General features: G+C 44.0%; 1 protein-coding gene across 10 annotated transcripts in view; it reads left to right on the top strand.

Annotated features, from left to right (window-relative positions):
- Positions 1 to 662: 662 nt before the first annotated feature.
- The window catches only part of LOC149354677 (uncharacterized), a 211957-nt gene continuing 193552 nt past the window's right edge, over positions 663 to 19067 (top strand). For 2 of the 10 annotated variants that reach the window (XM_089583459.1, XM_089583457.1), the window contains exons 1-4: positions 663 to 859; positions 5799 to 5845; positions 5939 to 6006; positions 9815 to 9901. In XM_089583459.1, the coding sequence (XP_089439585.1) occupies positions 829 to 859; positions 5799 to 5845; positions 5939 to 6006; positions 9815 to 9901 (233 nt within the window). In that variant the 5' untranslated portion in view covers positions 663 to 828. Of the gene's footprint in view, positions 860 to 5208; positions 5286 to 5798; positions 5846 to 5938; positions 6007 to 9814; positions 9902 to 19067 lie in introns of those variants that run through there. The other 8 variants (XM_089583454.1, XM_089583465.1, XM_089583455.1 and 5 more) reach the window with 6 other exon arrangements.

Genomic DNA, 19067 nt, shown 5'->3' with positions numbered 1-19067 from the left:
GGTTGTGAGTGCGAGTGGTCATGAGTGCAAGTGAGTGATTATGAGTGCAGGTGGTCTTGAGTGTGAGTGCGAGTGAGTAGTTGAGAGTGCTAGTGGTCTTGAGTGTGAGTGCGAGTGAGTAGTTGAGAGTGCTAGTGACCATGAGTGTGAGTGTGAGTGTGAGTGAGTGGTTGTGAGTGTGAGTGGACACGAGTGTGAGTGTGAATGAGTGGATGTGAGTGCGAGTGGCCGTGAGTGTGAGTGTGATTGAGCCACCTCTCATGGTGCCGAGGTATGGCTATCTGAGACAACGAACGCCTACAAAAGTAAATGTTCCACTACCCACTGCTGTGGCTTAATGGTTAGAGCGCTCGGTTGCTTATTCAGTGCACTTGGGTTCGAACCCGTCCCCGGAAGCCGCGTTTCGATGGAGGCCAAAAACAGAAGGCACCCGTGTGCTGCGCGATGTCAGTGCACGTTAAGAATCCTCAGGGGGTAGAAATTATTCCAGGGACCTCCACTTCGTTCGGCACCTGTTTCTCTCTTTCTTCTTTCACTCCCACCTTCCTCCCTTCCCTTACGACGCGCTTCAGGTGTCTATCGAGAAGTGAGACAACTACTAAGTAGGGGTGTGCGAATATTCAAAATTTTCGAATATAATTCGAATATTATATTTTTAGTATTCGTATTCGATTCGAAATCCAAGTATTCGTGTTGTTTCGAATATTCGACCCGACGCGAATAGTCGTATCTAGCCGAATATTCTATTGCGAGCACCGGTGTTCATTTCGGTCCGCAAGTCCTATCGACAGAGACATAACAACATGGCGGCGCCCAGAGCAATGCGTAATGTTGGTCCATGCAGTAGCTGACTGCGCTGGTGAGCTTCTTTGGGGCTATACCTGCGAATCTGGTATAGTCAGAGCTGTGCACGTAATACCTCGCAATATGTGCCAGTTCAGTGCCAATTGAGAGGGCATTTTCTGTGGCTGGGGAAGTCGTTTCAGCTAGAAGGGAACTACTACTGCCCGACGACGTGGAGCAGCCGGTTTTCCTTCACGACAACCCTATATGTTCATCCCAGCAACATGGTTTTGTGCTTATGGCGAGCAAGCCTTAATCAAGGTTGTGTACTAGCCATCTTCTCTGATAAATGCACTCTGCTCAGAATCATGTTCCAGACTTAGATACTTTTTGTGCAGCCACGCACACCTTTGTGTTAATTTCATCACTGATAGTTGAACTGTGACGTTCTTGAGTGCTCAAACAAATGTTTTGTGATGGTTTAATGCGTCTGTCCTTGATTATTCGATATTCGATTCGATATTCGGAACCAAGTATTCGATTCGTATTCGAAAAATTTGAGATTCGCACACCCCTACTACTAAGCCATTTCCATTCCTCAAAGACCATCATCACAATGGGTCGTCGCGCTAATATTTCATATATTTGTGTGTAAATGACGCGAAGGAAGGGCAGGTATTCTCAATCGATGCTTAAAAGATTATTGACACTCAATTTTATTACGTATTTCCTTCTTTCAAATAACGCCATAGATATTAGGATACATGGGTCACCGTGTGGCATTCGCCTACTGCCACTAAATAATTTGGAAAAAAATTTATTCTCAGTGCCACGTAGCCTTCCAGTCCCTCGCCTATCCTTTCCCGCCACCCCCACCGTGGCCCACCTGGCTTGCCTCCCGGGACCTGAACCTGCAACGCGCCCTCGTCACCTTGGCCCAGGACCTATTGAATGCCTAACATAAAGGCTGTTAATAAAAAGTATCACACCACCACCACCACCACCACCACTCATGCTGTTTCGGTTTCATCAACTGAATGATGGCTGTGACGTGTGCTTTAACATTAGATCACGTGAGGCGCGGAAAAACTAATACAAACGCTGATATGTTGTTTTGACTCACTGTAGCACTTACATCATCCTGATTCAAGATCTGGAATTACAACCAATGACGTATAAGCAGTTATATTGCCGTTTTTTGCGCCTCACATGACCTGAATTCCACTACACGTCACAGCCATCGTTCTATTGATTAAACCAGAACAGGATCAAGAAGAAATTCGAATATAAATTATTTATTATGTGCAAACAGATACCACGGGGTGCTCTATGTGCATCAATGTCTATCCCATCGTTTGAAAGAATGCGCCGCCGCGGTGGTTCAGTGGTTATGGTGCTCGGCTGCTGACCCGAAAGACGCGGGTTCGATCCCGGCCACGGCGGTTGAATTTCTTTGAAATTCTAGAGGCCCGTGTACTGTGCGATGTCAGTGCACGTTAAAGAACCCCAGGTGGTCGAAATTTCCGGAGCCCTCCACTACGGCATCTCTCATAGCCTTAGTGGCTTTGGGACGTTAAACCCCACAAGCCAAACCGAAAGAAGAAAGTACGCAAGCAAAAATTTTGTCTCTATAGTCCTTTACTGAGTTCGAGCAGGCCTAACAATTTGATTAAAACCTTATGCAAATATGTAAAAGGGGAGGAGTAATAACTCAGTATTTCACATAAACCTAACGTACAAGTCTTTAAAATTGGCGGTAGTACATTACAGAATCGTCAATTTGGCTTCTTCCCAGGCACCAGACTTCCTATAAGTTCGTTGTCGCATATACTGGGTGCCATTTTCGCACTTTCCAGCGCCAACAGCTGCGGGTGGGTAAATCTACCTGAGAAGGGTTGTTTTGTAGGCCAGTTGGTCATACGTATTTCAAGAAATGCTTCGGCGCGGCAGACAAGGACAAAACGTAGAATAACACCACAGAGCGCCAGGTAAATCTACACGCCAGGTCATCTCGTTTTGTTGGAAAAAAGTATGGCGCGATGCAAAAAAAAGTGGGGCTGAACCGAGTCCCGAACTGGTTCGGAACGGTTCCTTTGAATCGTTCCGGTTCGGGTTCAGTTCCAAGATGGCGAAAAAAATATGGTTTCGGTTCGGTTCCGGTTCCGGGCAAAAATTCGGGTTCGGTTCCGGTTTCGGGTTCGGTTCCGGTTCGACACCCTGACCCCAGGTGGTCGAAATTTCCGGAGCCCTTCACTACGGCGTCTCTCATAGCCTGAGTCGCTTTGGGGGACGTTAAACCCCATATATCTACACAGGCGAACTTCAGTTTGTGCCCCTTTTAAGAATACTGGCCAATTCTCGTGGTCTGCAGATTGGGGATGCATATATATAGCCTGGTGGGTCTTGCTTTTCCAAACATATTTCTGATACTTTTACATTTTGAAAAATTAATAATGGTTCTCTCTGAGTATGTATCTTTTTATTACTGTATAAAGTTTGCCTTTTTCTGTTTACACACTGTTTTAATGTATCCCCACTGCATTTATGATATCATTGCCTTTCTGCGTTTGCACTTATTATGTACTCCTGGCTTATTTTGTTTTCCCTCCTCCTTATTGTTGCTGTTTATGCTGAATTTTTTATGCATCCCCCATGTAATGCCTTCAGGCCCCGTGGGTACAATAAATAAACATATCATGCTAGTTTTCATGGCGGCTGCTACTGATATCTCGTGGGGTACCACGATCAATGCCGTTATAACTATAGAGGGAAATGGGCCGGTTGTAAATATAGCACTGCCGCTTCACGTTGTATATGTATAGGTATAAACGCGTGTAAGGGCCGCACCCGTCTATGGGCCGCACCCCGTTTTCCAGAAGGAAATGTTTAAAAAAATCCGTGTAAGGGCGACGCCTGAACTTACCATGACCTAGGCGGGAATAGCCTTCTAAATGCACGTGCCGTGGCCTCTGCGATCAGCTCCGGCTGCGAGCAACGGTGATCGCGGGGCGCTTGATCGCGGAGGCCACGCACGCGCACAGGAGCTTCTAAGTGCCGTCTATGGATGGCGCCCGACGTCGCAGTCATCATCATCATCAAATTTTTTTCTTTTCCACGATTTTTTGCTCGTCACATCGGCATCAGTATCGCCAGCTGCAGCCGTTTGTTGCTTTCGTGGCATGTGAGCGTGTTCACCGTAGTTGCCGTAGTTGTGGCTTTCGCGTGCTTCCGCCGAGCGTTGCAGTTTTAGCACGATGGGCAAGCACCTTAATAGCCACAGAGCTGGGAGTTAGCTCTCGAACACGGCAAGCATGCGGCAGGCAGGAAATTCGACGTGGCCGAGGAGTGCGTCCGATGATGGTGCAACCAGAAGGATGCATTGAGAAACACAAGCTGCAAAGAGCGCGCTTTCCGAGGCAAGCCGTGCGAGTTTCCCGAACTGGAAGAAGAGCTGCTCTCTTATGTGATGGAAGTGCGGAACAACGTCTACGCGTTGATAGCGAACATGCTGCGTGGCTTTTTGTGGGATGAGCGTGCTCCAGAGCACAGCACCAGCTCAGAGTCGAAATACTCCGCGAGTGACGATTGAACGCAGAGTAAATGCCACTCATTCCCTCATTGGTGTATTTTTACTTAAAAAAAGAATTCTTTCGCACATCACGTGTATGCGCACCCCGAAAATTGGCCCTCGAATCTGGAAAAAAAAAAGTGCGGCCTTTACACGCGTTTATACGTATAACGTATATACTGCCGCTCCGAGAGCAGCTTCTGTCTACGGTACCTTCGTCTGCTACGAGCGCGTCATATTTCCAACACTTCATTCCAGATATATCCCCCTTGTTCGCTCTCAGCGTGTACGACCATGCACCCGATCGAGAGCCGCATTCCTTTACTCTCATGTGACTGTCTGTCCTGATCTTCTACGCTTGCTCCAAAGAACAGTTCTTCCTGAGAGTTCTGCCTCCACCGACTGCTTTTCTGGCTTTTCTGCCTGCGCGCTCAACGCAATAACCATTCGTGTACGTGTAGAGTACTTAGACGGCAAAACCACCCCCTCTAGTGATGAAAAGCGCGTCATATTTGCGTACTCCAGATGCGGTGACATTAGCGGAGCAAGGACGCGCACCCTGACCACTCATAATGACTCCGAGACAACGAAAAAGACTGCGCGCAGTCGCTGCCATGGCCACAGCAACGGGTTCTGACCAAGACTGTTTTTCGTGTACAACGGTTTCTCAACTTTCGGAAGTCTGCAGGTTCTCAAAAAATATTTTTCCGTCCAAAGATTTTCTCAAACCCCATTGCTTCACAGCACACTTGTTTTGCACGCTTCGAGTAAAGGACGCTCTCGAGCTTTCTTTTTGTGGCGCCCCCTGGGAAACGTTAGACGGTAGAACGTAGGACTCCTCTACTCTGGTCATATGCGCAGTGCGTAGTGCGTGCGAAACGGCGTGAGTAGATTCTACCGGCGAATATGGACCTGACGAGTCAGTATCAGGAAGGTAAGACGGCGAACTATTAATTTCTGTATGGCTGTATCGATTCGGCTTTGTGCTAATTGGTGCAGAATTGTGGTGAATGTCCTTAGGTGGCATAGGGTGTGAAATAAGGGGCCGTGTAATGCTAGCTTACAGTTTAGCGTGCGTAACGAGCGTATAATTGGCGACAGTATTGCGTCAGTTTATATAATTGCGAACTGCTTTTACAAAGCTGTGATGCGCCCGAAACGCGTTATAATCTTGATCAGAATGAATTTATTGTTCTGCTTTACTGCCGAGAGTAACCCGCCGCGGTGGCTTTCTGGCTTTGGCGATCGGCTGCGGAGCCCTAGGACACGGGAAATCCGAGTCGCGACGGCTGGATTTCGATGGTGGCGAAATGCAAAATACGCCTGTCTGCTGCGCGATGTCGGCCCACGTTAAGAAGACCCAGGTGGCTGAAATTAATCAGAAGTCCTGCACTACGGTGAGCCCGCGATACTGAGCGTAATTAATGGCGGCTTGCTTGTTCTCTAGGTGACATGATCCTGTGTTTCGACGGGCCGCTCCTGTATGAAGCCAAGGTGAGCATTCTTGTAATTTTTTTGTGCATTCAGTTCCTGGGCATTTTATGGTGCGGCAGTCTCGCCCATCTATCCGTCCACTTTCTTTTCCAGTGCCTCAAGGTTCGTTTTAGAGACGAGAAAGCCGAGTACTTTGTCCACTACAGAGGATGGAACAAGTGGTAAGATACAACTTCTGAGGGCTTTAATTGGTCGACTCATCCCGTACATGGCTTCCGCTTTTGTTCTTTTGCTGTCACAATGGTTTTATCCTAACACATAGTGCCATAATTGCTAGTACACCATTCATATCATATGGAATGGCATGTGTGGCTCAACTTTTAATGCGCCGCCGCGGTGGCTCAGCGGTTATGGTGCTCGGCTGCTGACCCGAAAGACGCGGGTTCGATCCCGGCCGCGGCGGCTGGAATTTCTTTGGAGGAGAAATTCTATAGGCCCGTGTACTGTGCGATGTCAGTGCACGTTAAAGAACCCCAGGTGGTCGAAATTTCCGGAGCCCTTCACTACGGCGTCTCTCATAGCCTCAGTCGCTTTGGGACGTTAAACCCCATAAACCAAACCAACTTTTAATGTGTAGAGTGGCGATTTGAAATATTGTCTCTATGGTCGGATACAACTAAAGTCTGCAGTGGAGCTGTGCCCAAATTCAGGATCATCCAACAGAATTCCTCTGTGACAAGAAGTAGACCATTGTTAAAGATTTTCTTGTTACCTAAACAAGAAGCTAATCACGGGACAAAATTACGAGCACAAGAATTTGGATGTCTGTGGCATGTTTTTAATCACTGCTGTAACTGGTTGGCAGTGTAATACAGGACAGCGTGGGTAGGGGTAGTCTGAAAGTACAGGCGGGATTAGCCTTACTGTGGAATGTTGGAAGTTGCTCTGTCTGAGTCACTGATTTAAATGATTGTCTCTCTAACGCTGTTCCACAATACCAGCATCCTGTAAAAACTTCCAGAGTGCTCGTGACACTGATTGCTGCTCAGTTTGGGAGTGCAACGTTAAATCACCTCAGGTTTTCTAGGAATGTCTCACACTCAGCACAAAAACGTGGCAATGCTAAAATAAAATGTGGTCACATCGATACCGGGTGCGGCGGTCAAATTTCGATGGAGGCAAAATTCTAGAGGCCCCTGTACTGTGCGATGTCAGTGCACGTTAAAGAACCCCAGGCGGTCGAAATTTCTGGAGTCCTTCACTACGGCGTCCCTCATAGCCAGAGTCACTTTGGGACATTAAACCCCCATAAACCAAACCAAAATGTGGTCACATCACCCATAGCATCACAGTACACACACACAGGTAAAGTGGTGTGGTGAATCTTTTGCATCCTTACATGCATATAGGCAGAATTCGTGCGCAGTCGATTCAAGAGAGTAGCTCCTTCACAAAGCAAGCCTCGTGTAATGCAAGGGAGATGCAGATGTGGGTAAAATGCAGAAAAGTGTTGCACCGCGAGCTGCTTTGCGAAATTCTCGTCCTTTGGGACAGCAATTGAAAATTGATGAGACCGAGCTTCTTGGGCTAGAAGTTATACCACCGTGTTATTAGCAATGCCAACGTGAGATGGTAGCCTGTGGAAGACAACTGTAAATCATTTAAACTGTAGCTTCCTCATCCCAATTAGAGACCAGAGGCAATTTATCAATGGGAGACCCTCGTTGCACGTGCACTAGTGCAGACTTGGAGTGAGACAGAATGGCAACTGTCTGTGGTTTGCAGAAAGACAGACATTTGTGTGATCTTGCAATGGGCAACGATTTAGCCATAGTGGACGACACTGCTGTTTGCAGGCACCCAACCCAAGGCATATCAAGGTACTACAAAAAATCAGGGGAGCACTTTGTTGACCTAAAGTAATGTGCAGTGAGGCAAAAGCCTTAAGCGCGGTGTTTGCTGCTTGTGTCACTGATGTGTGGTTAAGATGTTAAGCTTTGCCTCTAAGAGTGGAACACGACAGCATCTTGCAATGCTGCCAGGGAGTCCACAGAACACCATCGCCTACCCGGCTGTACGCCTTGCTCGTCGGTAAATTGGTTTTTGAAAAAAGGAAATGTATCTGTTTCGCATATCTCGGTGGACACCTGAACCTTGCTGTAACGGGAAGGAAGATGGGAATGAACGAAGACACTGTATTCACTGGACGTGCCTCTGTTCATTCCTAACCATCGAGCTGGCATGGCGGAGCGCTTAGTGTGCTCGTCTCGCACTCCGGAGTCCCTGGTTCGATCCCCCAACTCGACAAATTTCCCACTCGGTTTTCTTTATTTATCTGGTGTAACTAGAAAGCTTAATTAGGCTAATTGGTTAATTAAACAGTTAACTAAACTCAATCCCACTTACTTGGAGCATCACTATACGGTCCCTTAAAGTGGTTGCATGGTTACTAGCCAAAGTACAATTGGCTCCGCTTGAAATTCGTGCACTGTGACGTCACAACCATTTCGACCAATTGAAAAGCGTGACATTTCTGTCGACAGCTCTTGCTTACAACGATGAGGCAATAAAGGCTTCCGCCTTAAAATGCGATTGAGCAAAACTGTGCATGCCTACTCACTGGGCCATCAGTGTAAACTTGCAGGTGGTCCCCTAGACGCTGCTGTTCAGGTGTTCAGGAACCAAGGGTCTTATTTCCGCCAAAAGCAGCAGTTATTTTGTGCATAAGCCTGGGTTGTTGAGGTGGCAGTGAATGCCGTCATAAAACCGTGGCAACTTCTGCTGACACCCGTGTCCTGTGGGTGACCAACCCACATGCTTAGGATGTGAAGGGCTGCAAAAAACTGGCTTTGCATCCTAGCTCATAGTGGCCGGAGCAGGACGTGACCTGTTCAAATCTCTCCGAGGTGAACTAATTGTAGAAGCAGTCTTTGGAGGCCTGCAGATGCAAGGGAAGCCAATGGGCTTCTTCTAAGACCTTGCTAGAAGAAGCCTGGTGTGGTATCCCCAGCGCAGTCTTCAGACCTTTCCTGCGGGTGATCTGAAGGCACTTATACTGGTTGTCTGGTGATGACAGAAAAGTCAGTGAGTAAAGAATTGTGCTGGTTCCAGTTGCTGAGTGCAGCTTTAACATTGTTGAAGGACCTATGCCCCATGTCACACCTGTGAAGAAGTACTGAAGTTTGGGCTAGTTGGTGTTGATGCATAATACAAAAATCTGTCGCAGCACGAACGAAACGGGGACAAGAGAGAGCGCTCATCCTGTCGTGTTTGTTCTCTCTTGTCCCCGTTTCGTTCGTGCTGCGACAGATTTTGTATTATGTCACACCTGCCAAGTCTTTCAGTATGTTTAGACTTGGCAGCGAGGAGGAAACGATATCCACCGCTGTCTTCCATTTCAGATGTGAGTCAAGGAGGATGCCCAGGAACCTTGCGTGGCATGCCTGATGAATCTATGTTCCTTGCCTATTAGGTCTAAGTGCGTGCAGTGATAACTTTCTGCTTGGAACAGCTCAAAGCAGAGCTTCTCTGCTGACAGGGAGAGTCTTAACATGGCCAAATGGCCGTACATTACTGCAAATGTTGATTTGCACTGATGACATCTGCATGTGGGTTTCCGGTTACCAGCATAAGCATCTAACGGTGATAGCACAGAGGGCTCTTTCTGTAATAAAGGATGCGGTGGACTGTGGCCAGTGCGTGTCCACTATTTTCAGACAAATTTTGAAAATCGGAGAATTGTTTCTATCGATCACATTGAACAGTTATCCCTGCCATAAGAAACAATGGGGAATGCTTTTGATGATAACAAAAACGTTAATAGAAAAAAGAAAATTCAGGACTTCCATCAGGTGATGGCGGATAGATTGATTGTTATAGTGAAATCTTCCAATTTGTGTAAAAATTGCATTCATCAAAGGTTTTCTGCTCAAAAATGCTTTTGTCCAGAATCGCTGGATGTGTTATCAACTGCTGTTTTTTAAGTTGTATCCTACTACAGCATTTATTCTCTTTTATTTCTTGATGCAGTTGGGATGAGTGGGTTCCTGAGAGCAGGGTACTTAAGTATGACGACACTAACCTCCAGAAGAAAAAGGAGCTTTATGAGGCTTATAGGTGAGTTTTTGTACATTCTTCTTTCTTTGCATGTTTGTATGTGAAGGAGCGTATATCATTCATCATTGGCATCATGTATCTATCTTGCAGCTTCAGGAGTTTTTATTACTTTTCCAGCATATGCTTGTGCACGTTTGGAGCAGTTGACATAATGCTAAATTGAACAGATCATGAACACAGGGAAAGCTGTTCCACAGTTGTCCTATATACTCATCGCTCTTGCTTCAAAATGTAGGGTTTTTTTTCTGCTGGGCATCCAGTGAGGCTATCATCGTCCTGCTGTCTAATGTCTCAAAGTATGTCTTTCACTTCATAATGGATTTAAGAAGCTAAAGATAATGGTTGGCAAAGGAGGGCAAGTCTTGACAGTAGGTAGAATATGGCAAACTTGCTAATTTGAACTACATCAACCGTGCTTATGAACATCACGTGCATTAAAAATTTTGAACTCCAATTGCCCAAATATTAACTACGTAGTGTGATAACAAAATTGTGTAATTTGGTGCTTGCTTGTTCTTGATTTGTTCATTATTGTTTTTTTATATACACCTCTCTGCTTGTACCCAAGGGTACACAGTATGTACTAAATAAATGAATATCCTTCTATTTAGAAATATTGAGAGCTAACTCTTGTTCTTGTTACTACTAATCATCAGCTTCAAAGTAGTACTCTGTTGTAAAAAGTGTGAAGGCTGTAAACTTTTTAGGAACATGGCATGATGGCTTGTATTAAAAAGCTGCATCAGCATGGAACGTCAAGATATAGGCTTTCAGCCAGTTACAAGCCATGAAGTGAAGGAGAAAGCACAATTGCTTGCATTAGATGCAGTAAATGTCTCTCATTGGGGTTATTTTCATGAGTTTTAATGCTGGTACTTTTATGTAACAAAATCAAGGTTTATATATGGTGCCTATACTACGAGGAATATGGCTGTTACATGCTGGGGTGGTTGTGCCATCCAGTGAGGTGCTCTGGTTAATACGTAGCAATCCCCAAAAAAAGTTATCAGTACCCTAGAGGCATGGAAGCAGTTCATGTTGAAAATGTCTCTTGGACGGTGTCACTGCACCTTTCACTGTTATTGGTGTGCTGGCTATGTGGCTTTCATTTAAGGTCAACGAGAGATATAGAACTTGCTGTTGCAGCAATCAATTTCCTCTTCAGTTGATCATTGTGGTGTCAGACATTTTCTTGAGGCATTGAAAAATTGTCATTGAAGTTTCATTGGCTTCTTCAGCTTTGCCAAACCACCACCTAAGTGCTGTACCAATATTAGATGTTGGCCGCCGCAGTGGCTCTGTGGTTATGGCGCTCGGCTGCTGAACCGAAAGAAGCGGGTTTGCTCCCGGCCATGGCAGTCAAATTTCGATGGCGGCAACATTCTAGAGGCCCATGTACTGTGCGATGTCAGTGCATGTTAAAGAACCCCAGGTAGTCGAAATTTCCGGCGCCCGTCACTACGGCGCCCTCATAGCCCGAGTCCCTTTGCGACGTTAAACCCCCATAAACCAAACTTGGAAACTACCTTGTCTCCCTTTGGTTGGGGTCTATTTTGCTTCTTTGTGATGTGCTGCTTAAAATCTCCCAGCAATTTGTTAGGAACCCTCTTTTCCCCTTGTAGACATGCAGAGGTCCAGTTCTGCTTTCATTGGCTGTACTACCATCAGCTGAGATGAGGCCTTCCATTTGGACAGGGTGCTCGGTGAAGCACAAGCAGCCATCTAGCAAGCTGGAGCTCGATTTCTCTGCCTGTTGTTTTTTTGAGGCCATCATTCACAGATCAAACTGCTGGTTTAACTGAGCTTTGATGTCCATGATGTCCACACGTGCTTAATGTCATTTCCTAGCACAAATTTTTGAAATGTTTTGCTAACAGGGTGCATGTTATTGTCAGTCACTGTGTAGCTTGATGCCAAATACCTTGCAATGATGTCCCTCAAGTGATCTGCCCGGCATGAAAGCAGCTTTAAACCACCTTGATTTTGTGTCTATAAGTATGAAGAGCAGTTTTTTTTCAAGATGTCCAGTGTAGTTCACATTCATGAGTTCCCAGCATTCACTTGACTCAGGCAGGGACCCTGGTTCTGGATGTCACTGCTGGCTTTGGAGAGTCCTCTAGGCACAGTGCGCTTTGTTGAGCATAGTTATATGTTTGAGCATCCATTCCAGGCCAGCATACCAAAGACCTTCGCTACCATTTTTAGTTTTTGAGAAAAGGAAATGCCGAAGTAACTGTCGCATATCTCGGTGGACACTACAACTGTGCCATGAGCGAAAGGAGGAAGGAGGGGGTGGAAGAAGAGAGGAGGGACTGCAGTGGAGGGCTCCGAAATAATTTTGACCACCCTTGATGCTTTTCATAAGCAGGTTCAAGGTGTGGTTCTGAGCAAGAGGTAGCACGATGGCTTAGCTTCTCTAGTTCAAGAAATTCCTGTTCATGCTCAGCTGGTCACATCTTTTGCCAGTGTGCTTGTAAAAACTTACTGGGGATGCTTTGTGGCCATCCTTCTCTGCCTAATACAGCACTTGGCAGAGGGTTTGATCACAGGTAGTGTATTGTTGCAGTTGCTTAGCTGCCACTGTTAGCTCTTTCAAGCTCAGGGTTGGGTTCACGAGCTCTGATGGCTCTGGCAGGTCAGCGTGTAGCAATGTAAGTGGAAACCTACTGATAAAGTCGGTGTTCCCATTCAGGCATCCTGGTCAGAGCTCATTAGTGTACGTGTAAGTTCCAAGTGTGAGTCCTCAGTGCTGGGTGTGTGAAGCAGTGAGGGCTGGGGTTGCCTTACGTCCAGCAAAGATGCCGACCTGCAGCTTATGGCCCGTGATTACAACAAAGCTGCAGCACAGCAGGTAGTCCATGAATCGTGTGATGCCAGAAGTTATGGCTTATACCTCATTTCCAAGATGCAAGTAGTTTTGTTCTGCTGGCTTAAGTGTTTGAGATAAAAATGTGAGTGGGATTTCAACATCCCCTACTCAATGTGAAAGCAATGCAGCAACACCATATGGCAATCCATCTGAGATTAATAGAAGTTGTCATAATATGCCACAAGTTTTTTTTCCATGATGGCTTGTTTGCTTTTGATGAAGGCTGTCTGTTTATCTATTCAACTCAAGTGGCTGTTATTGTGTAACAATGCATGCAAGGTTGCTTGTAGTGTAGACATGTTCAGTAGACACTTTCGCCGCTACGAGAGAAGTCCACTTTTGGATCTCAAGTAGCCAACATCATCAGGATTTGGTGCTTCAGTGATGGTTTCTGTGCTTTTCCTCAATGGTTGAAGTCTATCTCTGTAGATCTTGTGTCCCCAAAGTAAAAAAGTGACTAAACAAGGTTACAGCTTAGTTCAAACATTCGGTGAGAGCAGTCATTGGTCACAGTTGACAACTTGCAAAATTCTGTAAGTAAGCTTAACTGCAAAACTTTTTTCCAGCAAAACACTCTCGTTCACAGACTTGGTTGCACTCCCTGTTCTTTATTTTATTTTGTTTTATTCAAGTCCCTTCAACACCATAAGGGCATTATAACATGGGGGACATTGTACAGGAATTTATGCTTGAAGATGAGCTAGTAATTTCAATTTCCAGCCAGATTTTGTGTCATATATTTCAGCAATCACTATCCTCCGCAGAACTGCCCACTGACTGGAAAAAAGCCAAAGTCATCCCTGTCTTCAAAACGGGCAACAAAAACTCTCCTGATAACTATCGACCTATTTCGTTAACATGCATATGCTGTAAATTACTTGAGCATATTATCGCTTCTCACATTTACAACCATCTGGAACGAAATGACTTCTTCTTTTCAAATCAACATGGCTTTAGGAAAGGCTACTCATGTGATAGCCAGATATTTGAATTTACTACTGACCTGCATTTCAACATGGATGATAACCAGTAAACAGATTGCATTTTTTTAGATTTTTCAAAAGCATTTGACAGAGTTGCACATGGCCGGCTGTTTACAAAATTATCTACCCTTTCCCTTGATTCCCTCACATTATCTTGGCTTCAAAACTTTCTCTCATTACGTCAGCAATTCACAGTTGTCAACGGCTCTTCCTCATCCCTATGTGATGTAACCTCAGGCGTACCACAGGGAAGCGTACTTGGACCCTTACTTTTTCTAATCTACATTAACGACCTTCCCACTAACATTTCATCCCGCTTACGCCTTTTCGCAGACGACTGTGTTGTTTACCGTAAGATCGCTTCTGAGACTGACCACCTGACCCTTCAAAATGATCTTGACACTATTGTTGATTGGTGTAAAAACTGGCAAATGATTCTTAACCCTAATAAATGTAAATCAATGACTTTTAGCCACAAGCATGTTATTTCTAACTTCATATACTCTATAAATAATACCTCTCTATCTAGGGTTACGTCGTACAAATACCTTGGAATTCAGTTCACACCAAATCTTTCATGGTCTTCTCATATTTCTGCAGTCTGCAAAAAGGCATCGAGGACATTAGGTTTCATACGCCGGAACCTTCGGAACTCACCTAGCTCCGCTCGAAAACTTGCATATTTTACATTTGTTCGCCCACAGCTGGAATTTATCTCACCTATATGGTCTCCCCATCAAAAATATCTCATAGATATGCTCGAGTCCATTCAAAGCAGTGCTGCCCGGTACATTTTTAGCAATTATAGTCCCCTCGCAAGTGTATCCCAGCTTAAAAACCTTAATGACATACAGATACTTGAAATTCGTCGCTCCATTTCACTTCTGTGTTTGTTCCATAAATATGTTCACACCCGTCCTTCGTTGTTACCTCTGGCATCACCTTTCCGCTCTTCACAACGCTTACACAATCAACTCGGCTTCAACCGGATATATGGGAAGACCCTGTCATTTAATTCCTCTGCATTACCTAGAGCAATAAAACTCTGGAATGATCTTCCTGACAACATAATCTCTTTCATTGATCCTGGTGAGTTTAAAAAACATCTATGTATACATTTATTGCCATAGTGATGTTCGAAATGTACGACAGTTTCATTTTTTCTTAACGTTGTTTTCCCATTTACCACTTCTGTTGCCCCTGGTTGCTTTTTTTTTTCTCATGTTCGTGTTTCGCTTTTTTTTCTTCTCTATTTTCGTGTCTGATGTTATTTTAACTCTGTTTTGTATAAATTTCGTGTTCCTTTCTTGTATTTGACTTGTACCGCGTTCTTGTACCGATATCACGGTTTTTTTCCATCTGTATATACCTCTTTTTCGATTTGCCCCCCTCATCCAGTGCTCTTCGGGGCCTGTGAGGTACTAATAAATAATAATAATAATAATAAAGCAAGCTGGAAAGCATGTAAAAAAGAAAAAAAAGAGCAAAAAGGCAGCACAAAACAGCAGGCTTGCAGGCACCACAGTAAAAAAACTCACAATGCAGTAGGAAATTCGTACTCTATCCCATAAAAGCGCGATGCAGCATAAGGAGAAAAAGTGAAACAGATTATATGTTTCTGCGACAAATTGGATGATAAAAGGAACTGAAACTCGGCACACGTATTACAGTGGACAATATCTTTGGGAAGCTGATTCCAGTGAGAGGAAGTGCGTAGAAAAAATTAATTGCAGAGGACGTCTATGCAACAGGGAATTTCAAGAACTTTCAGCTCGTGATCACATCATTTTGAGATGAAGTGGGGCGGTCAAATGGGGAAATGCTTGTTTATCTCATCTACAATTCTTTGCTTGCAGAGCAGGAGGTAGTAACGCAGTTTGTGAATGAGGGTTACGAATTGGAGAAAAATTTTTTCAGGAAGCTGACTTACAGAATTTCGCAAGTTATCCATTCTCACGCAAGGGGGGGGGCTACAAACTAACGCTTCCTCCTGTCTCACTGTTGCGAGGCCCTCCTAGCATGAACCTTATCTGAGACAGCATCTCACTGCTACACAGCTGTTACTACTACATAGCTTTGTAGCCCACCGTATATCGGCAGTGGTGATCCAGTGCTGTCTGAGAGTTTGCCACCCTTTTTTGTTCCGGTGCTGCATGTCTTCTGGTGAATGGAGCTGGGTGTATTTGTGTAGGGGCAGAGTTGTACGTAATGCATTTCGAGTAATTTGCTACTTATACTTGATTGCATATATTCGTAGTTTTGTAATGAATGGATTACTTTTTCAAATGGTAATCTTCCAGGTAATCAGTTACTTTTTTTGTAATTGATGTAGTGGTTGATTTTTTTTTCCAAAAGCAAGTTGCAACCAACGACACAGCTCTAAAAGCTTCAGCCTGATGGCAAAGACTGGTGCTAGCAGAGGTGTTTCCTCTGTGACAGTGAAAACGAACAGACTGCGGAGAAGCACCGCACACGATCATGTCCAGACCACAAACGGGTCACAGCCATCTTCTGTGGCAGTTCTCATTCTAAGAAATGTCACATGGCCTCTATGTAGAGACCCTTCGTTCTGTCAGACAGTGCTGCAACTTGCCTCTACTGCAGCCAGTGTGGTAGCCTCCAGAGTATGGAGGCGGGGGTATAGCTCAAGAAAGAGCATTAAGCAAGGATTCTGTTGAAACCAGCACTACTGCAATAGTGTGTTGTATTATTAGAAGGGAAAGTGTGTTGACTGATGGTTTTCTATTGTGGAAAAAATAACAGTCCAGCTAAGATGAGGACGAAGAGACATATACAAGACACAGACATAGCATTGTGTATGTGTCATTTCTTCCTTGCTCTTCTTGCAATTTTATTTTTTTTCCAGTATGTGAGGCTATCTAGATAGGAGTTCGACACTCAGTTTGTTTACGTTCTATTGTAGAAGCACCTAACAATGCAACTAAGAAATCAGGAGCACTGAAAGGGCCGTCTGCCAAACAAGCATATGTCTACCGACAGACTTAACTTGCCCTGTGATATCAGGTTTCAAGGAATAAAAATTTTAGTCTGCTTCCACGGTGCATCTACCTTTTATGTAGTTAGTACCCATGGATATGTGGAGTGAATATCAGTGGTTGTATTCAAAAATACCTTTTAAAACTAATTAGGCACGAGCTACTCATGGTTGTGCCTGTGTTCCGTAAAGAGAATTTACATTATTAGATCTTGCCACTGAGTATGGGTTTGCCTAAGAGCATCTTACCAAGTATTTCACCCCAGGAGAGCTGAGCACCATTCAGGGAGAAATATTGTGTCTATTATTTATTTTACATTTATTTATTTAGAGCATACTGCAGGCCCAGTGAAGGGCTCTGGCAGGAGGGGCACAATAAGCACAAAACAAAAGTATGAGGCAAGACATCAACAAATAGATTCAATGCCTGTTCTAAGGCATCAATATCAAATACTGATGATGGTGATAGCTGATTCCACTCGGTAATGGTACGGGGAAAAAAGAAATTTGATTATGTTAGCTCTGGCAAAGTAAGGCTTTAACGATTCAGTGTGCCTGTTTCTTGTTGACCTGGATGTTTTCAGTTGAGGATACAAATCAGGAGTCATTGACAATTTGTTATTTTTTAATAGAAAGAGAAATCGTTAGCTCAGTATTCTGCACCGAGCTTCAAGGAACTGTATATTATGTTGAAGCAATAGAGCAGATGGTGAGTCAGTGGTGCGATATTTAAATAAACTGAACAGCTTTGTGCTGAATTCTTCCTAGGGCATTAATTTTAGTCTGTGTGAGGATCCAAAACAGTTTTGGTCTAATCATGGTGTAATATGCCAATTGCATAATGTTAAGGGGAGCTTGTTTTAACTTGTGCCTAAGAAAACCGATTGCGAAATGAAGAAGAGTATATGGTTTCAATATGTTTACTCCAACTAAGAGTATTCGTTAGTGTTACTCCTAGGTACTTGTATTCTTTGACTTCTGAAAGGTGCCGGGTGGGAAGATTATATATAAAGGAATGACTGTATCTTTTATTAGTGACCCGCATAAATACTGTCTTGTCAGCATTTAGTTTCATCCTCCATTTAATGCACCATTCACTAACATTATGCAGGTTATGACTAAGTAAAATTTGGTCACCTGGAACTTCAACTTCATTAAACAAAACACAATTGTCGGCAAACAACCTAACTTGAAGAGTATGAGTGATGATGTTGGTAATGTCATTATTATAGATAAGAAAGAGTAATGGACCAAGGACACTGTCTTGTGGGACACCAGACCATCAATACTAACATATTGAAATTGGTTAGATAAATAAGACGCAACCCAGTTAACAATAAAAGAAGGAAGACTGATAGTTTCAAGTTTATGGGTAAGTTTACTGTGCGGAACTAAACCAAAAACTTTCTTAAAATCTAGAATTATGACATCTATTTGGCCGCATCTGTCAAGAACCTGAGCGAAATTGTGAATTACGAATGTGAGTTGGGTGACCGTAGAAAAGCCTTTGCGAAAACCATGCTGGAAAGCCGATAATATGTTGTTGTCATCAAGAAATGTTTTAATGTAATTGGCTACGATATGTTCAAGAAGTCTGCAGCATGAAGAGGTCAACGATATGGGACGGTAATTATTAAACACTACGGCATCACCTGCTTTGTGTCTGGGAATGACACGGGCCACCCTCCAATCAGGTGGTAGACTTGAAGACAAAAAAGAAGCATGAAAAATGATAGCAAAAAAGTACGAAACCATCTCAGCATAACAATGTAAAAATGAATTAGGTATTTTGTCAGGCTCAGGAGTTGCTTTTGTTTTAAGGTTCAATAGCATTGCAAAAATACCAGGTTGTGATCGTGCACAGGCTGAGAACAAGAATCACGAGTTGTAAAATTATTTGTAGGTTGGAAAAACACACTGTGAAAATATGAATTGAACTTGTCTGTAATATCTTTTTTGTTGGTGAGCAATGTGCCCTCATGCATCATAGCAGGCAGGGTTTTTTTTTGTTTGCTTAAAAAATTCCAAAATTTCTGAGGAGCGTTACGAATGAAATTCGGCAAAATGTTTTGAAAGTAATGTGACTTAGCAGCCGCAACAGCTTTGGTGAAAGAAGCCTGCTTCATTTGAATGATGCTGCGAGGGACACGTGCTCTCCTTAAGCGTTTAAGTTTTCTTTTGAGATGCAAGATTTCTCGTGTAATCCAGGGACTAGATTTGCCAGTTTTTTTGGCTCTTGTTGGAATAAATTGGTTGATACAATATGTGCACGTGTCTTTAAACTTAGACCAGAGTTCAGATGTGTCAGTTTCATCAAAG

This window comes from Amblyomma mixtum, chromosome 3, assembly GCF_055824585.1.
Source record: "Amblyomma mixtum isolate Tamu chromosome 3, ASM5582458v1, whole genome shotgun sequence".
In the NCBI taxonomy this organism is placed as follows: Eukaryota; Metazoa; Arthropoda; class Arachnida; order Ixodida; family Ixodidae; genus Amblyomma; species Amblyomma mixtum.
The sequence above is the reverse complement of the archived record's forward strand: the minus strand, read 5'-3'. Positions and strand labels throughout refer to the sequence as shown.